The sequence below is a fragment of the Amborella trichopoda genome, chromosome 9 (genome assembly GCF_054954075.1).
Source record: "Amborella trichopoda isolate Santa Cruz 75 chromosome 9, AtrichopodaSantaCruz75HAP2 v2.0, whole genome shotgun sequence".
Classification (NCBI taxonomy): Eukaryota; Viridiplantae; Streptophyta; class Magnoliopsida; order Amborellales; family Amborellaceae; genus Amborella; species Amborella trichopoda.
Window position 1 is genome coordinate 2415391 of NC_142344.1, and position 22376 is coordinate 2437766.

Sequence of the window (22376 nt, forward strand, 5' to 3'; positions counted from 1 at the left end):
CATGATCTTCCCAAAACCAGAAAAAAAAAAAAAAAAAAAAAAAAAAGGAAACTCAACTAATATAACCTCTACGCAACTATGATTGAATTGCAAAATCAGGGGGTTAGGAATTATAGAATAAAAGAGAGAGAGAAAGAGAGAGACAGAGAGAGTTGAGCGAGAATTATTCAACAACTGTGTTGCACCTGCTTGTCGAACTCTTGTTAACTTCAGCTCTCAGTTTTTGGTACAGATTTTTCCTTTTCTACCAATTTACAATGATAGCAAGGCAAGTCTATTGCACATTCCCATCTCTGACTAATTTCACATACAAGAAAGTGAAAACATAAATTAGAAAGAAAAACAAAAAACAGTGGATCTATAACCTTAAAATTGAAGCATGGCTATGGCAACAATGTCAATCCGGAAGGAAGACGAACTTAGGTGTCAGCTTGGGTTGTTTTGGATGAGTGGCTGCGACTGAATCCTGTCTTCTCCTTGAGAGCTCTGCAACTTGTGAAGAGAACGGTATTGCAAGCGCACGCTATCCCCCGTGTCAAGAATTTTCAACAGGTACCTGCAACCAAAATTGCATTTTCCTTCATGCAGTTAAATTATATTGCAATTGTAATAAAACAAAAAAGGTTCTAATGGAAGTCAAATACCACAATAAAATGAGAATCTGAAAACAGGGTTGAATTTGAGGGTAACATGGTGATTGAGGAGTTTTTGGCAATCAACCAGAAAGCCCAAGAGACAGAGAAATAAAAAGACAACAAAAGGCAAAAGTACAAACCACAGTAAAACCAGAAGACACTTGATCATTATTTCCACCAAAAAAGATCCTAAAGTTCCCACACAGACAAGATATTACTAGTGCACAATAGTTCCAAGTTATATTCATAATTTGCATAAAGAATGGCTTTCCATAGTTTTCCATCTTGAGGTTATTCTGGCCGTAAGAGAAGTAAACAAACTCACCAGCCGTTGAGACATTGAGATGTGATCACTGCTTCCCTTCCCACGAATTTATCAGGAGTCCTCCTGTTCCCCTGCATAATTAGTCTTCCTTTAGTTCCCTCAATAAGAATTTACACGGAGAGGTTTTACCAGAACTTAATATCTGAGTGTGTACAGTACCTTGATAAGAACTTTCTCATTTACTGCAAATGGATACTGGACTCCCTTTAGGTGTCGAGGACCATCTCCATCAGCACCCATATCCCCATTTTCCTGTGAGATCAATGTTGAAAAGTCAGGCAAAGGCAACAGGAACTGCAAACACAAACATTTTCTTTTCAATGAGATAAAGCAATTTTTCAACCCTGGCATCTCTCTGGAAGAAACAATAACAGAAAAGTTTAGTTACTGCTGATTGTTGAATTTCTTCTTCATTCCTTTTGTTTCTTTTCTCGAGGAAGGAGTATAAAAGGAGATACACATAAGAAAGAGTTTCGAATTTGCATGAATACCTTGTTAAGCCTCTTGATTGCATCTGTATGTTCCCCAGCTTCTTTTCGGCGCTTTCGAAGTGTTGCATTGTGGAATAGCCTTCTATCATCCTCATGTTTTACAGCAGCAGCAGCAGCTCTCAAAGCTGTAAAAAGACATCAGCCATTTTTTTATTTTTAGTTGAAAAAATTCAGCTTCTTCAGAAATTAGAAGAAACAGAACAACTATTTGTTCTTGGGAAAAAAAATTTTTGAGCATATGACAATTGTTATAGCTAACACGCATCTTACCATGATTTGGAATCAGAGTGGAACCATCAATCTCTGCACCACAAATATTGCATCTTGACTACCAAACAAACAGGACACCATATTTAGTTCCTCTTCAGAGCCACATTTAGTAGTTCAATGGCAAAACAATGCACAGATATCTTATTTTTGAAATATTATCGCTTAGAAATACAAAAATTAAACCCCACAGTAACCATCCCAGTATTAGAAAGTTGGACTTTAGAAGGAAATTCCAAACATTTGGTTATAAGCAATAATACGTAATAAATAATCCAAAAGATATGATGGTCATGTTAATCAGAGTGTCTGTAGCAATTCCAAGATTTCCTACATACTAAGACAATGGCATCCTGCCATGTTTCACCATTAAGGCAACTTATCATTAATAAGGTCAAAGGAGTGCAGGATAAACATCCATGGTTATATATGCATGTCAGAAAACCCAGGGGCAAATGGCAATAAGAACAATTAGAACCATGGAAAATAAAAAGAAAACTACAAAGGTTGAAGCACATATGCAAAATGGTACCTCCCAACCGGTTAAGAAAACGCACTAATTAATGAAAGCTGTAATAGCAGTCCAGAAAAAAAAAGCCATCAGACTTTTCAAAGGTAAAAGAAGGATTTTGATAAAATGTATACATGGAGGCAAAACATTGTCATGAATGACCAATCCACCTTGGGCCATGACTCGTGAAAACACTTAATGCAATCTTTATTCTCTATATTGGATGTGATCAGAAAGAGTCATTGAGGTTGTAGTGTTCATTATACTTGGTGATTGGGGGAGGGGGTGGGTGGGAAGGGGAATAGCATCAGTTGGTCACAATATCTTCTGCTTATAAACTGTTCTGTTTCGGAGGTATTTTGCTTTGGTTTTTAATATGCACAGTTTTCCAATGTTTTGCAATATCTCTTGCGTTACAAATTAAGACAGGAGCATTTGTTACCATTTCAAGGACCTTCCTCAGCATGAGACCACCAAATGAATGCCCACAGGAGACCACCATGGCATCTTCAAGGAACGCACCACTGGCAACATCATATAATTATAAGCAAATAGTAAGCTTCCATATATTCAGTAGCATATACCAACATTTGAGCTTTCAAATTGTCCAGATCAACCCAAAGGAAAGAACAATGTTACTACAGCATAATTCAAGCGATAGATGGAAAAAAATTCTAGCCTTCACCATAATCAATAGACAAACTGCTAAAAACCAATTTCTAAGATGGATATGGTATACAAACATTTTAGTCACTTTAATAAAATTTACAGCACAAGAGAGCATTGAAAGACAACTCAGAACTCTTGATTTCTTTACTCGAGCAGCAATATTCCACTACTACTAAAAATTCGACATAGTCAGCTCCTTTGATGGGTAATATTTTTATAGCATGTAATGCAGAGCACAAAAGATGGTGCTCCCATTATACAGTACACAGAGAAGCTTTAGAACTTACTAAGTTACTATACACACTGTTACCACAGCACTTCATCTAGGCTGGTGTCCCATGTTAACACTACACCTGGGTAGATTATAAACAATTAAGCATTGGGTAGGGGCTGATGGTACGGTTTGAACTCAAGGCCTCCTGGCCTACGGTCCTCTATCGCCTTCTCATCCACTTATTATTATGTATTGAGAAGGATATTATATTGTGTAAAAAAGTTTATTTATATTATAATATATTCATATGGAGGTGTCTAGCCTTGTCCGCTTTTTAGGACAGTAATAGACACATTGGACATTTGTAGACGCCAATAGTCTTGTCGATGTTCATGTATCACTAACAATATGTTGAAAATCCATATAGGCACCCCATGCTTTCCATGAATATGAACAACTATCTCGAAAAAGGATACACCATCCACTACGCAGAGATTTTCTAAGACAACCCAATTGATAGTAGAAAAGCAATTAAAGGAATCACAAGATGGAGTATGCAAGCTCTAAAGGAAAAGCCTCGATCAGTCCCAAGTCCCAAACAAGGCCAAACCTCTTCATCGTATGCCCATCTGAATAAAACTTCATTCAGAAGTTCCAACAATGAGGTCAGTTGCCATCGATCATAATTTGGATGGCTTAATATTGCATATAGAAGTTTCAGTATATATTGTGATTTCTGAAACTATCTATCTGGCCTTTTTTTATGAGTTATCTGGCTAGCATAATATGCATAAGACCATAGAAAGGGAGTAGAGAGGTCACTATGGAAATATATCCTTCCACTGAAATCTAGGACCGAGACTGCATCTCAGTCCAAATCTATCACATAGGTTGTGTTCAATAGCTTGAAAAATTCTCTTTCGGGGAGACAGGAAGCTATGGTCAAGGTTTCAAGGAAGAGATCAGAATTGTACAACAGATCTAGAGAACAGTTAGTGCGTACATCAATATGCCACAAAAAACTTCCAAACGAAACAAGTTAGCTTGCCATCTCAAGTGACACAGTAGATAACAGCCATCCAAATTAAAGAGAGCAGAAAAACCAAAATAGTCCATCAAATTAGCTCCAATAAGAGAAGGAAGAAGAGTATCAAAGGAGGAAACGAATTACACATCCTTTTAAGTACCTAAACAGGCCACTTCCCTTAACAAAATACATATATCAGAATGAAAGATAGAGAATAAGTTTGTCATAAAATCAAGGCTATCAGATCAGCAAGAATACAGAAGAGCAACCAACCAAAATAAAGGAGCATGAAATACGATTCACAAGACAAGGGATTTGTCAGTTCAGAATTTTGGAGACAATACATATAAGGTTCCTAAGGAAGGAGATACTGTTACTTTGATAGAGGAAAGGAGATACTATTGAATATATTAGAACATGATTTCTCTCGTTTCTTTCATTGTCTTGTAAATATGTATTTTGGAGTCAGGAACATCTTCCAAAAAAACAAAAGAAAGGAAAGGAGAAGGGCAGAGAGGGGGATGCAAGCAAATACGACAAGATCTCCTCCTCCCTATTCCACAGCTGAAAAGCAACTCACAAGATGGTACACATTTCATTATTATTTTTTATGCATCTGCTCCTCCAATTCTTCTATGGGTAAGTTTTAGTTCTGACATACAAAGTACACACTGAAGAGGAGGGAACTAACAAGAAGCTCCCAACCCATGAGCAGGAACAGACTTAAGACTATCAAAATTACAAAAGGTTGCATTCACAAACTTGAAGACTCAAAACTACGAAATTACTTACGATAGGGGATCCCAGAGAACACTCCTCAATGTTGGCTCTGGAGTTATGTTATTCCGAGGTTCCTGTCACCCAAAAACAATATCGAGCATAATTATCTAAAAATGAACAGAAAGTGTACAAGACAAACAGGATAGAATATTCTTTTTAACAAATTCTAGAAAAAAAGTTCTTAGAGATGATAACATAGAAGAGGGACAACTGACTCATGCAGAACAATGAACTCATCGCTAACCAATCATAAATACATGACAAGATGCACAAATACATCCATTAATTAATAAAGAAGATTGAAAAAGCTTCACCATTAACAGCGGAAGATCCTAAATCAACACAAACAAGAAGAACCCAAAGCTAAATTGCACCACACCACTTAACAGCAAACTTCATACAATGGAATTTGGAGGAGACTGATTCAAGACAAAGTAATATATCTTTATAAATAGGAGATAACTAGTATAGCATTCCATGCTATTTGAAATAATATTTGCTCTCAACCCACTATTTTAAGAGTTGTACTGAGACACAATACAACTTGCTACTGACAATATTGACATCCCCATGCAAAAAAGCTGGCAATATTAAAGCGAGACTGTTTCTTTCAATGCCAACCCATCAAACTAAACATCAATTGCACTCTTAAAATAGTGAACCAATCAAGCTACTATGTTTTCGCCAAAGAATAGGACTCCTAATAGTGTTGATGCCCTTTTGCATAAGTAACACCAAAGTAAGAGAAATAATCACAAAAGAATTGTTCCTTAAATTTAGCCTTCATGAATGTCTACTCCATTTTTCATAGATTCCAACCTAGCAATCTTAACTCCTGTTTCAGTCTCAATCCCCAGGCAGCAAATATTTCTTCCAGCCACGCTGATTTCCCTTTTCATCATCTGAATTTTCTGTAAGTCATGCATAAACCTTCACCAAAAAGGTTGTCACTATTACTCAAGCATTTTTTAGTAAAACAATCTCATCCCAGGCAAAAGTTCTCAAATCTGAATGGAATAGAAACACCAGCAGACAATGTAATCAGGCAAGACCAGGCTACAGACTACAGCCAGCCTCAGAGGGCCCGTTATGCCTGTACGGGGAAATGCAACTCTCATCCCATTAATATTGGGACTCAGTTTTCTGAAGTCATAACTAGGTCTATCTGACTATGAGACCCACCATCCAAATTACCCCATGGAAGGGCAAGCCCACAATTTCAGTTTTTCTCATGATAACCAACAACCTCTCCAAGCTCCTCAAAATGACACCCAACCCCTTTCTCAAAACATTTGGTTGATATTCCAGGCATTGATCGAATAATGAAACTTTTGATGCAGTAGAAAAGCATTATCAAATAATTGGAAAGCTCATAGAACTTGCCAGCAAAACCAGATATTTACCATCAAGAATACAACTATGAAAAATATCCCTTACTGCAAAGAAGGGAAGCCTTCCAGACAATCCTAGACTAAACAATAGAAATAGTTTTGTTGTTAGATGTCTACTTCCAAATAATGCTCTTAAGTCTCCAAGGAGATCTGCATAATGAATAGTTAATAGTGGCCGGATCCTTGAAAGGATCGTTACACCCTCAGCATCTGTCAGCTCAGGTTAGGACAAAAGACGATACAGATATTATCAAAACAAAGTGATTCAGAATAAACTTATGGACCACTAACTCAGTAGTTGAAGCAAATCAACATTTGAGTTATCCAAATAAAATAAGTGCATCCTAACTTACGTAAGTATTTTCTGCACGGTTGTTGCACATTGCATCATCTTCAGCAGATAGATCATCCATAAACTGGCTTACAGTGATGGGCACAAAGTTCTGTGGGATAACATGACCAGCTGCTGTTATTGGGGAACAGTCCAATATTGCATTGCCTTGGGGCATGAGTCTAAATGCCAAAGAAGTCCTGCAATAACAACAGTATAACACAAATATCACAGACCGTACTTAGCACAAAGGTTTCTCACGCAAACGTGATCATAAATCATTAAAAGTAAAAACACCAACAAACCAAAGTATCAAACTTTTCCATAAATAATGTTTACAAAGCAAATAGAAGGAAAAATGTGAGCATTGCATATGTAAATTCAACCTGCCACCAGTCATGGCGCCTGATGTGTAGTCAGGAGCTGTCCTATAAGAAGCAGCATGCCGGAGGCCAGCAGTGGCATGGCTGAGAGCCCTGCCTGTGAGCAATAAAATATCCCCAGGCCCTGATCCACCATCTGCTACATACCAACGGCCATTTGGGTCACAAACCTACAGAAGAACCAACTGTAAAGATGATTTGAGGATCATACTAAACACAATATTGATGATCAGCGACTACAATAACCCATAAAAGAGTAAAATAATAACAAGGAAATCAACAAACTTCCTTCTTCAAAATTGGAATATGCATGTCTACTGGATAATGACAACATCAGAGACACAATTTTATCTACTAAGGAGAAAATAATCACCTGAAGTCCTGGACAGTCTGAAGCAATCAAGGTCAGCAATCCTTTCTCCACTTCATAGTTCATTCCAGGCTTTCCTCCACCAACAGCCACCTTCCCATTCTGTACAGAAGCATGAGAATAAGTTGCAACCAGTACTGAGGAAGATGCCTCATTGGGAGGTAAAGGTGTATCATCCAGCAATTGGTTAAAAACACTGCCAAGGGAGAGCAAAAAACAAAAATCAGACAAAAGAGAGAAAGTAAACGTATTTGTGAATAGTGAATGGGAGTAACGAATATCATGATTTATTAAACAATAGTATTAATATTGTGATTACTCGCTGCGCAGACGAAGATGTCTTGCAATAGCACACAAGGCTGCACGAGACGCTTTCCCCAAACATCTAAAAACCTCCCCCATACAAGGTGGAGATGAATCCCCCTCTTCTAGAGCCCTACAATCAAAAGTAGTCATTATTATCCCATCCACCAAAACTTTTGCAACACCAAACTACGGGAAGACACTGGAGATTAGCAAATAAGAAAAGAAAATGAAACCAATGCAACATGGATTGACAGAAATATGTGGCATACTGTGCATCACACTGACAGTGGAAGATACAAACGAGCAACAATATTCAGAGAGTGACAAGATAACCCAGAGAGTAACAATATTGTGGATATGAACTAGCACACACACAAAAAAAAATGGATAGGAAATCATCTTCGGTGTAAGATACACATGAGCAAGAGTTTGATGAACAGGTATAAAGTTGGATAAGAAATCATGAAGTGCAAAAATGAAGACAGAAGAAAAGGTCAAGAGAAGAGGAATCAAATCAATCCACCCATTTAGATGGGCGGCAAAAGCAAGTAAAATGTATAGAAGTAACCAAAATTATTGTTGCAGGATTCTTGTTCAGAAAAATATGACCCAATTCTTGCAAGGCACGGTGTAGGCAATATAGAAACCAAATTATGCATATAAGCAAGGAATGGTGATGTTTCCTGGAAGACTTAGATCATGAGGGCACTGTTTCTCTTTCTCCACATCAAAGGCGGAAAATATATATATAGGGTGTGGTTTCTATAAGGTTGCAACCTTAAACAATCCAATTAAGGCGCACCTCCAAATTTTATTATAACATGCAATTTTGATGTAAAAAATTCTTAGGATTATCTAAAATCTATTTTTATACCTAATTATAAAATTTTAAACTTCAAAAATGGTTAAAATCAAGTAGATCTATAAACATATGGAAATCTTGAAAATGGACGATCTAGATAATGTGTTGCATGATGCACTATTTCTGGGACTCATAATCTTCTTCTTTTTTTCATATTCACACATCTCGATGTCGAGATGCTCTATTAGAGGATTTTTCAACATTAAAAAAAATCAATATATATATATATATATAGGAAAAAGTTTATATAAGGTTGCAACCTCAAAATGTAGAATTACAGATGCACCTCAAAAATCCATCGGAAAAGGTTGCTTTAATGTTGAAAAAACCTGTAATTGGTCAGCTCGACATCAAGATGTATGAATATGGAAAAAAAAGAAATATTTTGAGTCTAAAAATTAGTGCATCTTGCAATACTTTATCTAGACCGTCCATTTTCAAAATTTTCATATGTTTATAGATCTACTTGATTTTAACCTTTTTTGGAGTTTAAAATTTTATAATTAGATATGAAAATAGATTTTGAGAAAATCCTAATAATATTTTCACCAAAATTACATGTTATGATACAATTTGGAGGTGCGAATGAATTGGATTGTTTAACGTTGCAACCTTATAAAACCACACCCATATATATATATATATATATATATATATATATATATATATATATATATATGCGTAATGTTAGTTTACCCAACTCTGATATCTATCAAGAATGGAGAAAGGAGAACAAGAAAAAAAGTATAAGGCTGCATCATCGTGGATTTTCCTTGGTTTATTCCAGCATATGTATAATCTACTGTTGGCACAGCAACTTTGAGAAGTTTCTCTGAGACATTTTTCCGAAGTTTTATCAAAACTTGGGAAGTTGCCTGGTTTTTGGAAAAACAAACTCTCAAGTCCAGTCAAGAATAGCCTCCCAAACCTCACAGGTGGTTGAAACAAGTCACCCATACCTGGCCAAATCAGGATTAAACAACCCAGAACCGGCCAGTTCCTTTGCTTGTACCAGCCATTTTAGGGCTTCACAAGAATTATGAGCCAATGTGAGAATCACACTCCATCTATTCCTTAAGTCCTAAAGTTATTTGGGTCACCAACACCTGAGTCACATAATCGGGAATGGTATATCATTAAGATTTGCACCTTAAAATTAAGCTCCCAATGATGTGTATCTAACTAAATTTTCCCAACATTAGGTACAAAACGATTCAAACCTGGCTTCAAAGGGAAACTAAAAACTCAAACATGTAGACAAAATATGTTTTTCCAAATATGTAGAACTGCATTTGAAAAGGTGTACATATTTTGATACAGCAGCGTATACAAACTAAAATGTTTCCAGTAAGTGGCAGAACTGAGCTGAACAGGGAAACCGGCCAAATCCAAGCCAGAGCAGGGGACCCTAACTGCCTTGATGCCTGTGTTACTATAATGTTGATATATCTCATAATTGTACGAATTCTTTCTTGCTTTCAATTTATTCCATATATAAGAAATTATTGAATCACTAAGCTGTAGAGTAATTGTACCAAGTAAATAAATTAAATATGATTAAAAGAGGAAACAAACAGGAAACGATATTTCTTTGGTACAAACTATAATGGAACCAAACTGAGAAAAACTAATGTAAGTTGGCATATATTCACTACTCGCAATTTCCCAGGAACAACAGAAATTGAGAAAACAGATATACATGATTGGCGAATTCAAACACAAAAGTGAGAAGAAAAAAAATCCTTAAATACTGATACATAAATCACAAATACCCAAAAACATAATGAAAATGATATAAAATCACTCATTCTCATCACGGTCCACATGAATTTTTAATATAAAAAAGATTCAAGTGTTTGCCTACCTCCCAGCTCGATACATGTAGATCCCTCGGTTCGACTTTGACCACACACCACCAGCTGTTGTACGAGTCCTGAAATAAAGCTTCGCTGATTCCATTGCGCACCTCAACAGCGCAGAATCCTCACTTCCCAATTCAATAACCGCTGCATTATGCCTCGTTAAAGATCCTGACAAAGTCTCAACCGCCTTGTTATAGAGTCCGGAAGGGGCACCATCATATGGGGCAATATCAGAGAACTTGATCCTCGGCAAAAACGTCGAGATAGGAGAAGACTCATGCAAAGGGTGAGCAGAAGAGAGAGGCTCAGGGCTTATCATGTGTTCTGGGTTCCTCTGTAAAGGAGGGGGTAGGGAGAGAAGGCCTAGAGAGAGAGACGAAGCAGGCAAACCAGAAGGAAGCTGGGCCTGCAAAGGAGTGGGAGAAGACCTCATTGAAGATGAAGAGGTAGTAGGGTTTGCAGGCCCCTGAGGAGCCATTGCAGACATCTGCATCCCAATCCCTATCATCAATCATTCTCTTGCTCTAATTTCACCGAAACCCTGATTTTGTAGGGCTTCTCGTTACTACAACCATAGTCGATCGTTTTGAGATCAAAACCTCACAAAAACCGAGCTTTCTTCATGGCGTCAAGTCCCAACACCAGTCACCAATCGTTGTTTTGCCCTAATTTCACCAAATGAGAGCGTTTTTAGGGTTTGAAAAACCTATATAAGCATTCATTACACGGAACAGAGGGATTACCAAAAGGGATCGTTTTCCTTCGAGGAACCACGCCTCCAGTCTTTTTCCTCATTTGAGAGCTCGTTTGGGTCATTAATTGCGGCCTAAATGAAGTTGCAGGCATCTGCGACGGCGGATTCTAGGGGCAAACGGTTGATTCTAGGTTTTAGAGGGTGAAAAGAGCTCCAAATTAGGGTTTTCACGGTTTGCATAGGAAAATGAAGTTTCAGTTTTCCCCAGGAGAGAGTGACCTGTTAAGAAGTTAGGGTTTATATAAGATCCTTCCTCACAGTTAGAGAGGTTTGGAAGGGCTCTCTCTCTGGACCTGAAAAAGTGCTCTTGCTTGCTCTAAACCTGAAAAGAGTAAGTTCTCTCTCTCCCTAAACCTGAAAAAGAGCATTTGTCGTTTGTTCCATGATTCTATATTGTTCCCATATTACCCTTGATTTTCCCTGTAAAACGCTAATTACGGTTGTTTTTATTCTTTTTTTCATCAGGCCGCAGATGTTTTTGCGCTCTGTACTTCCTTTATGTTTTTCGAATCTTAAATTTGTACCCTATACCTCAAATGCAAAGTGTGCCCAAATGCCTCAGTTATGCCCAAAAAGAACCCCATGTCAAAGGATTTTTTGTGCATAGTAAATTCTCTCTCTTCTCTCTATATATGGGTGCGGTTTGTATAGAGCCTAGGTTCTGAACGATCAAATTAGTGCTTATATTCAAATAATACTTATAAATGTGGTTTCAATACTGGCAATTTTTTTTATCTTAAAATATATTTTTATTTTTATTTATAAAGTTTAAATATTTAAAAATAGTGTAGATCGAGAGATATATAAAAACTTGAAAATTTTAAAAATTGACGGTTTAAAAATGCGTTACAAAATACACTATTTCCAAAACTTGAAATCCATTTTTTTTCTACGTCCATGCATCTTGATGTGGAGATGATCAATTTGAAGATATTTGAGTATCAAAACAACAACTTTTAATAAAAATTTTGAGATAAGCTTTAATTTGATTGTTTAGAACCTCGGCTCTATCTAAACATTTTCCTAAACATGTCTCTCTCTAACCCATGTCAAAAGATTTTTGTGCGTAGTCAATTATTCCTCTATGTCCATAATAGGGGCGGCTCTCTAAAAATGCGTTACAAAATATACTATTTCAAAAACTTGAAATCTATTTTTTTTCTACGTCCATGCATCTTGATGTGGAAATGATCAATTTGAAGATATTTTAGTATCAAAACAACAACTTTTAATAAAAATTTTGAGATAACCTTTAATTTGATTGTTTAGAGCCTCGGCTCTATCTAAACATTTTCCTAAACATGTCTCTCTCTAACCCATGTCAAAAGATTTTTGTGCGTAGTCAATTATTCCTCTCTGTCCATAATAGGGGCGACTCTCTATCTCTTCATATTAAGGGTCTCTTTCTCCATATTAAAGCTCTATCTCTCTCTCTTCATGTTAAGGGTTGCTCTCTCTTTCATCGCATATTACGAGTGCATCTCTGTCCAACTTAAGGGTTTCTCGCTCTCTCTCTTTTTTTGTGAGTCGGTGGGAGAGGGTCTTTACCTTTGGTAGGAATTGAACTTATGATCTAGCATTGAATATCGTTAAGAGCTAACCAATTAAATCCGAGCTCTTTTTTTAGGTCTCTCGCGCTCGCTCGCTCTCTCCATACATAGCAGTCTCTCCTCATTGAGGGTTCTCTCCCTATATCTCTCCATGGTGTTGCTATAATATGGATTGCGCTCTCTCTCTCCATATAAAGGGTTGCTGTCCCTCTCCATATTTTGTCTCTCTCCATAGTACATATTAAGGTTGTCTGTCTGTCTGTCTTTTCTCTTTCTCTCCATATCAACGAATTTTCTCTCTCTATACATACATGTATAAAGGGTTCCTCTCTCTTCCTCTCCATATTAAGGTTTGTTCTCTCGCTCCATTCGGTCAAATTAGGTAGGGACACTTTTGGAAAAGGTCAATTATTAAATGGGCTATTATTTGTCGAAAATTACAAGCACCACCTCCTCTCACATAAAGGTTTTTGTTTTTTTTTCTCTTAATTGCCCGCAATTCAATTCAAATACAAGACTAGGTGAGGGCTAAATTTCAAATACCAAACATCTCTCTTAAACTAAAAAAACAAATCGATAGCATTGGTTCTCTCTCTACCCAAGGAGAAACTTTGACATCTCACTAAAGCGGCAAGAGAAAACAGGGTGAATGAGGCGTGAAATAGAGCATAGCGATGAGAGATTTGATCCAATATTTAGTACTCACCTCCATTGGAGCTTTAGTTGAAGTGGGTTGATTAGTGTTTTGTTATGGATTTAGGAGCTACCAGTTTTGGGGCTCTGAAGCAGAAAATCGAATGATATGAGGCTCTGACCATTGAAACCAGAAGGGTTTTGTATTTATATCCACGCCGGCATCAGTAACCAAATCCTTGAATGATTAACCACCGCCGTTGCCTCAGTAAAATATTCGTTAAAACACTAGCTTTACGCACTTTTTCTCTCTAAAAACGGAGAGCGAGAAAACGTATCTCCCCTCCTCCTTTTTTTTCTTCGGTGTTGATCCTCACGGCCGTTTGGATAGGAGAAAATTAAAAATTTTAGATATTTGAAATCCAAAAAAATTTATAGATTTTTAATGTAAAAATTTTTGTCATGGATTGCTCAAATTTCTTGTTTGGATAAATTATAAAAAATTTATAAATTCCTTGCAATCACTTCCATGTCCATTGTCTCATAACAAAACTTGATACAATTTTTCTCTCCAAAGTTTTTATATACTTTCTATCTCTAAAACTCAAAATTTGGTATAGTGTAACTATAAAAATTTTGAAATAGTTGATATGATTTGTCTCTCTAAAATTTAATATATTTTCTATCAAAAAGTTAAAATTTGAAATTGTCTATATAAAAATTTTGAGATAATTTTTCTCTCTAAAATATTTAGATGCATTACTCTCTATAAAATTTAATATAATTTATTTTTCTAAAATTTTAAGATTCTCTCACACTCAAAAACCTAAAGCTTAAGATAGTTCCCCTCTTCAAAGTTATGCTAAACGTTATTGAATGGAGGTTTGTGTCGCATAAAACTGTCATTTCCGATTTTTGAATTTGTTCTCCAGGGGACCACTGACTCAGTAATGTCGTCAATCACGTAAGTACACTACAAGAGATTTCATGTTTCATTGGACCAACTCTGGGGGAGCCTTCAAACGAGATGGATGATGGGCTTTTAGTAGGGCCGAGAGCGAGTTTATTTTTGGGATGCATCGCCCCATTGCCATTGGGCCAAGTTGCTTTGGCTCGTCCAATTGAGTGAGTAGGTCTATAGTCAAAAAATAAATTAATACAAAAACACAGTTTATATAAGGTGTTAAAGTGCACCTAGAAAACGTTGAAGAAGGTTGTTGGGGAAATTACTAAAAAGCCATAAAAATATACTCTTTTAGACACTCAACCTCATCTTAAACTTTTTTTTTTATTTTTCTCAAAAACCATCTTTTATAACTAATACCCCAAACTCAAAAAGTTATATTTTTTTTAACGAAAATACCCTCTTTTCACATGACAAAACATTTTCGGATCCCAATAAAAGGACACGCCAGACCGCAATTGTACAATACTGAACTGCTCAGTTTGGCGCATGTCAAAACGCCGGATTGCCCCTTCAAAACGTCGGACTGCCCTTTCAAAATGTCGGACTGCTCAGTCTGTCGCACTTCAAAACACTGGATTGCCCCTTACAAAATTTCGAACTGCCATATAAAAACACCAGACTGCCCCTTCAAAATGCCGGACCCCAACTTCAAAATGTCGGACCGTAACTTCAAAATGTCGAACCGCCACCATGAAACGCCGAACCACCCATTCCAGCAAAAAAAATCGCTTGACTGCCGGTTCAAAATGCCGGACCGCCCTCTCTAACGAAAATTATATGTTATGTGAGGGAAGGGTATTTTCGTCTAAAATAAGTGAACTTTTTGTGCATGGGGTATTAGCTCAAAAACATCATTTTTTGGGGGAGAGTTGCTAAGAAAAGTTGGCTGGGGTGTAAAGTGGGTAAAAAGTTCATTGTCGGGGGGTTTTAGCAATTTTCCCAACGTTCTTTCTATATTAGAAAACCCACAAATTGATCATCTCGACCTCCAGAATCGTAGACACGAAAAGAAAGGGATTTCTAGACCTAAAAATAGTTTATATTCTAATACATTATCGGGACTATCTATTTTCAAGATTTTCAAATGTTTACATATCTGCTTGATCGTCACTATTTCTAAAACTTTAAATTTTATAGTTGGGGCAATAATATATTTTCATACCAATGCAATGCTTTGCGATACCGAAAGTACATTTTCAGCATAGTTTTGAGGTGCACCTTACTTCAATAGTATAAAGTTAACACATTATACAAACCTCATGTATTGATAAAAAAACAAATTAGTGGGAAATCAATGGGTGGGGAGACATATTAAGCAACAACCAATTTCAATTTAAATCGACAATTCCTAATCCAATTTTTTTTAACAAAAAAAAAAATTGCTCAACACCATTAAGCAAAACCAATGGAGTGTCTAAAAACACACCAAAGAAGGAGCATTGTCGTAGACTCCAACATAATGTCTTAGGCTCTATTCCCATTGTTACCTATAGACTGAACAGCCGAACCACGTATATATATTTTTGTGTTTATTTCTTTTTCAGTTCTATTTTTCTAACATGGTATCAGAGCAATTGATATTGATGCACTACTAAATTGTGTCATACAAAGAGAGATGTTGCCTTCCGTCCTTATTTCCAATCACACCATTCGATTGACATGGTTTACTATGTTGATAAACTGAAATCTCTTACCTTTGTTTTGCATTGGGTGTTGAAGCCCAATATTTTGCACGTGATTCATTCCATTGACGTGATTCACGCTTGTTGACAAACTCAAACCTCTTATAACTCCTTATATTTTGTACGGTAGACCGCTGCCTCCATTCCAACATGCTAGACAGTTGTTGTCTGCTGCATCTATCACTCTCAAGAAAAAAAAAACAAAGACAAAACCCTTCAATCATGGGTAGCAAGATGATCGACTCTGCAGTCTAGCAATCTGTTATTTTGGTAGTTTTCTCTTCAAAGAGGTTGTTTTTTTCGGCTGGTACGTAGCTATTAACACTTTATTTGTTTCTTTTTTATATCATGGACTAAAAGAATAAAGTAGAATCTGTTAAAACTATGGTACATGAATCCAAAAGTAACACCTCTATGAAATTAACTCAACACTCTTCAATAGTTTAAATTATTTATCTTGGGCCAGAGCCATCTCTCTTATTCTTGGTGGTCGGGGTCGATCAAAACTCGAGTATATCAATAGTAAGCAAAAGGTTCCGAGTAATGATAACCCTGAGTACGAAGATTGGGAAACAAATGATCAACTTATGATGTCATGGATATTAAACTCAATGGATCCTAAGATTGCTTAGATATTTACTCATGCCAAAAATGCTAAGGATCTATAGGACTTCATAAAATAAGTTTATGGAAATCAAAATAATATTGCTCGAATATTTGAATTAAAACAAGATATATACCAAACCAAACAAGAGAATAAGACTGCTACTGAATTGTTGGGTATTCTGAAACTTATGTGGGATGAGTTATCCATATATTATCCTGCCACTACTGATATTTCCACTATTCAAAAGAGAGATGAGTAGGATAAGATCTTCAAATTCTTGATGCTCTCAAACCCAATTTTGAGCAAGTAAGGACCCAAAAATTGATGTCATCTGAACTGGCCAGCTTCTCGTCAGTTTTTTCTACTATATTACGCAAAGAAACTAGGAAAAGAATGATGAATGTAAAAATAAAAATTGAAGCTGAGAGTAATGAGAAATCTGTTATGACTGTTGTTGAAGAGAATACTGAAACTAATAAGAAGCCTGCTAATAGCAACTCTGAAGGGAGATCTCTAGGAGCATTGCAAAGATCTTGGCCACATTAAGGATAAGTGTTGTGTTCTCTATCCTCATCTTAAACTTGTACGTGACAAGTTTTCTGAAAGATCATTGGCTCAGAGTGCTTCTATTGATTCCCATATTTCCATTGATAAACTTACCCAAATTCTTCAACAATTGAGTAAGAAGGGTGCATCATCTTCTCATGATTTTTCCTATGACCAAGGTAATCAGTTCGCTTTCTTGTCTTCCTAAAGTTCTATTACTTGGGTGATGGATTCAGAAGTAACTGAGTACATGACAGGCAATCTTTCTTGCCTATCTCAGTTTCAACAGGTCGTCAATAAAACTCATGTATAAATTGCCAATGGTTCTTTAATTATGTTCATGGCATTGGTAGAATAAATTTGAATTGTGAGATTAATTTCTGTTCATGGCATTGGAACCACAATTCAGAGGTTCTTTATTTGCCTTCTTTTCCTTCCAACTTATTGTCAGTTAGCAAACTAATTCAAATTTTGAATTGTGATATTATTTTTCATCCTCATTCTATTATCTTTCAAGACCGGGCCACGGGGACAAAGATTGGTGAAGGGAAAATGGATGGTCTTTACTTTTTGGATTAAAAGAATTACGTTATGGTTATGGAAATTAATAATGGTAGATTATAGCACTCTAGAGTTGGACATCCATCTGAAAATGTTTTGAAAATTTTGATGCCAAACTTAACTATAGGATTTCATGATTGTGAGATTTACACATATTTCAAGTTGCCTAGGTTTCCTTTTAAATCTTCAATGCATGATTATGATGAACTTTTTACTTGATACATTATGATGTGTGGGGACCAACCCCTGTTGAATCCTATAATGACTACAAATATTTTGTGACATTTACAAATGATTATACTCGTGTCACTTCGGTATATATGTTAAAAGCTAGAAATGAGGTTTTCCCTATGTTTAAAGAATTTCATACAAATAAATATTATAAGCATAATCGTAAAAAATGTTTAAAATATACATGTATAGTTTTTTTTTTATTGTCTCATAAGAAAAGCAAAACAAATAAATATTATAAGCATAATTGGGTTCGGAGAAAATGTGTAGGCACCTAAAGCAATACTTTTTTAGCGGTCAATATATAATAAAATATATTAATATTATATATTATATATACTATGTAATCAATATATACTATATACTATAAATTATATAAATAAAATAAATATATTAATATATAATATATAATAAAATATTATAACATTTCAAATCAATACCATGTTTGTTCTTTTTGGGTATTTCGGAATTCAATTAAAAGTATAGGTAAAATATAAAATTTTTGCTTGTGATAATTTTGATAAATTTCTATCTCTTTTGTTTTTTTTTTTGACAAGAATAAATTTCTCTCATATATGTGTCTATGTGGCCCTCAGGGGGTTGGTCGTGTAGGTATTAGATTGAAGATCAAATCAAATGAACAATAAATAAATTTTATATCCCTCGAGTTGAGGGACCTACATCCCTATCGGGGCTACCCAACTCTGGTGTATATAATAATATATAAAATTTAAATAGAAGAAGGAAAATTGTTTCATGCGGGCTAGACAGCGTTTCTACCATACGCAATTCAGAGGCATAAAGCATCCATCTTAAATATGGATGCAAATAGGTAGTCCATATAAAAACAAGTGTAACTAATGGTCCACAAGTTTTCTTACCATAATTATTATTTCTAGTTTTCAAATTATTTATTTTCTTTCATATTTATGATCTCCATAAAAAATTTGGATCAAATTATTTAAAAAATATATTTATTGCCAAGCCCACATTTCTATAATATGCGGGCTCACAACATAGGAACCATATTCATAGAAGATTAGGAAAAAGAAAAAAAATATGAGAAATATATAAAAATGTTATAAGGACATCTTTACATACTTTGCATTGTGACATTGCACTTATCGGCCGATTTTTAGAACAAATTGTCGATTAGTACATTATTCGGCAGATTAGTGCATTGAATAAAAATTCCTGCATACATGACCATTGGAATTGGGCCAAATCAGGATCGGCCAATGACTGATCCCAAGTTAGTCAGCTGATTTTTTAGAAATCGGCCGTTCTTTTAAACATTGAATTTGATTGTTTGGAGCCTATGCTCTGTACAAACCGCATCCGTCATTTTTTGGGCCTCAAAATATTTTATTAGCTTTAGGCCCTCCAAAAGAGCTCTTGCCTCAGCTTTAGGCCCTCCAAATTCTGCCTGGTTTGGGTTCGAACTTCCATCAAAATTGAGTTTTAGAAAAAATTTATGAAAAGGTATCCAAATAACATTTTGTACATGACTGCCATCGTTAAGGTCAACAAGATAGAAGGAGGGACTTGATGAAATGCTTATATGAGAGAGAGAGAGAGAGAGAGAGCTGTTTTATGGAAGTTCACGGGGATGTTGATCGGAGAAGGAAAAATTCAGAACGGAATAAAGAGAAAGGGGTGGTTCATATTCACGTTTATGCCTGTTTTGTGTTTAACATGTCTTTATCCTTCCCTCGCATATGTATATTGGGAGCACACTGTTTAAGATCCTACTCTAATGGAGTGCATTGTACTGTACACTTTTCCTTCGGGCAAAAAAGCTGCAGATGAGCTGTGAAGACGGGAGAGTAATAAAGTGGTGTGCTGTAAAAAAGAGATGAAGAAGATGGCTATTGAGGAGTTGGGTGGTTTTTTTAAGTTATGGATGGGTGAGTTTGCTAGTGAAAAAAAATTTAAAAAGAGATCAAGGCTATTTTTCTTGGGGAATAATTTCATGTCATTGAAACTAACATTGGTGTGGTTTCTATATGGTTGTAATTTTAAACAATCCAATTAAGACATACCTCTAAATTTTATCATAATATGTATTTTGGTGTAAAAAATTATTAGGATTATCTTAAAATTTATATTTAATTATAAAATTTTAAACTTCAAAAATAGTTAAAATCAAATAGACTCTATAAACATATGAAAATCTTGAAAATAGATGGTCTAGATAATGTGTTGCAAGATGCACTACTTCTTGCACTCTAAATCTTCTTCTTCTTTTTTCATATTCTTATATCTCGATATTGAGACAATCAATTAGAAGTTTTTTCAACATTAAAATAACATTTTCTGATGGATTTTTTAAGGGCATCTGTAATTCTACATTTTAAAGTTGCAACCTATAAACTTTTTCCTTTAAAAAATCATGTTTGTGGCATTATTCTGACCTTAAAAATTGTACACATCTTCTTTTCTTCCTAATAACCAATCTCCAAAAAAAAAAAAAAAAAAAATTACACTCTAGATGTGGTCAAACTGAATCCCTCTCAAACAATGAGTCTAGACCATCCATTTTGTAAAATTCAAGATTTAGGCCTCTAAAAATTCAAAATCTTTTTTTTTTTTCTTTTTTTTAACATTATTCATCTAATGATAATAAAGCCATCTAAAAAATTTGGAAAGGAAAACATCTTCCAAGGTCTAGATCTAAGTATCTTACCAAAATGGATGGTGCCCTATGTTAATTAAGCTAAAAAATACTTTTTAAGGTGTGTTTTCAAATTTTACGATACTAAAGCCATTCAAAAATTTGGAAAAGAAAAAAATCTTCTAAGGCTTAAATCTAAGCTTTTATCAAAACAGACGGCTTACGTTAATTGGGTTAAAAAGAAAATTACATTTTAGGGTGTGTTTTCAAATTTTGTTTTTTTATGATTATTCACTACAATAAAAGCAATATATATTTAAAAATTAGGATCAAACAAATGGCCTTAGCATAGTTTTTTAAAATTATTTCATTATACTGCTATACAACTATGAAGTCATTCCTCAGTTTTATTTGATTTGTGAGTTCTCCTCTTATTTGTGAATGAACAGCTCCATCAGACATCAACATTTACCCCAAATCAAATTGGAAAAGTATACAAAGAGATAGTTACTTTTAGTACAAAAAGGTCGCAATCTTTTCTCTTTTTTTAACAATTTTAAATCGGGTGCTTGTAAATGTGTTAATAGCTAGACTCAAAGTTAAAAAAAAAAAGCAATTCTTGAATTTCATGGCACACATCAAGCTATCCAAATTGATATTTGATGACTAGAAGTGATTCTGACCTCTTTGTAACAAAATAAATGGTCTCATGATATAGAATCCTAGTCAATTTTTTGTACTTATATTTTATTTTATAATTGTTCTATTTTGATTTTATAAATGAACCAATGCCTAAAATTTCAAATCATGGCTTGAAGATGAATTAAGACATAAGATAGTTCATAGTTAAGACCATTTACATAAAAAGATTGTATACAATGAGGCCATTTACCTTTTAATACAAGGAGGTTACAATTACTTATAACCATCTTATATGAAATATGAAAGAAATATGATAGTTTGGGTGTTTCACAAAGTTCAAAAAAACTTCTTTGGAAGCATGAGAATAGTCAATAAAATGAATCTGGCCATACAATTTTTCATCTAAGGATCAATTTAATGCATCCAATGGAATCTTTCATTGCTCATGCAGATCCCTTCAAACTGACTGCTTGGGTACTCACACGCTTGTGGCTCAACAATCCCTGTAGCCATCCAATGGAGGGCAATTCAATGAGAAGCTGTGCTTGTTCAATATACTTTCTTGATTCCAACGTGTTGAAGTCATAGCATACAAGTTACCATGAGACCGTTTACCCACAATTACTTGTACCTCTCAGATGTGAAATCAAGCGACAAACAACATCACATTCGATAAAATTTTCAAAAATTTCTTTGGAAAGTGTAATCAATAAATAACATCCAATTTCCAATTTCAAATGTAATGACCTTTTGTCAATCCATACCATGATCGGACTGTGCATGAGCTTTGTGCATGTTGACATGCAAATGTCAAGAGAAAGTGCGGTGTTTTAAAACCCAGATCATCCAGGTGGATAAGGCCTCCACTAATCCAATCCTGATCGCCAAAAATCAGACAGAAAAATTTAAAATAGTACCATCCAGTGATTCCAGCAAGAGACGTGGACCCCGCCAAATCCATTCTGAATTGCCTGTTTTGGAACACAGATAGAGAGAGAGGGTTTGTATATGTGCTCATGCGTCTGGATAGATAGAAATTGAGAGAAGTACACAGTCAGATCCCATGCCAAAGACTAAAATCCTAGGCATAGAAATGAACTACAATCCTAGCATAGCTATCAATCCGGTCCTGCATATACTGAAGCACAGTATTGTGGAACATAAA

At 35.3% G+C, this 22376-nt stretch overlaps 1 protein-coding gene across 4 annotated transcripts; it reads right to left on the reverse strand.

The window, feature by feature from the left end:
* Positions 1–163: 163 nt before the first annotated feature.
* LOC18437651 (RING/U-box superfamily protein) lies at positions 164–11532 on the reverse strand. Of its 4 annotated transcripts, none has more exons than XM_088847052.1 (13): positions 11168–11532; positions 10427–11089; positions 7714–7830; positions 7398–7590; positions 7028–7194; positions 6664–6841; positions 4932–4993; positions 2672–2753; positions 1722–1779; positions 1452–1576; positions 1120–1212; positions 961–1031; positions 164–556 (listed from the first exon to the last, which is right to left on the reverse strand). In XM_088847052.1, the coding sequence occupies exons 2-13, from the start codon at positions 10930–10932 to the stop codon at positions 427–429; spliced, it is 1782 nt and encodes a 593-aa protein (XP_088703178.1). In that variant the 5' UTR covers positions 10933–11089; positions 11168–11532; the 3' UTR covers positions 164–426. The 4 variants fall into 4 exon arrangements, with proteins under 4 accessions (XP_088703178.1, XP_020525236.1, XP_006847917.2 ...); XM_020669577.2 differs by having other exon boundaries at positions 1120–1254; XM_006847854.4 differs by having other exon boundaries at positions 10427–11532.
* Between the last annotated feature and the right edge of the window lie 10844 nt (positions 11533–22376).

What these genes read in the sequence shown, in the direction of transcription:
- LOC18437651 (XM_020669577.2), bottom strand. Translation starts at nt 10,932, where the DNA reads ATGATAGGGATTGGGATGCAGATGTCTGCAATGGCTCCTCAGGGGCCT. An exon ending in CATCTTCGTCTGCGCAGCGA is followed by an intron (nt 7,591 to 7,713) that starts GTAATCACAATA and finishes CTCCCTTGGCAG; the next exon opens with TGTTTTTAACCAATTGCTGG. An exon ending in ATGAGAAAGTTCTTATCAAG is followed by an intron (nt 1,032 to 1,119) that starts GTACTGTACACA and finishes CTAATTATGCAG; the next exon opens with GGGAACAGGAGGACTCCTGA.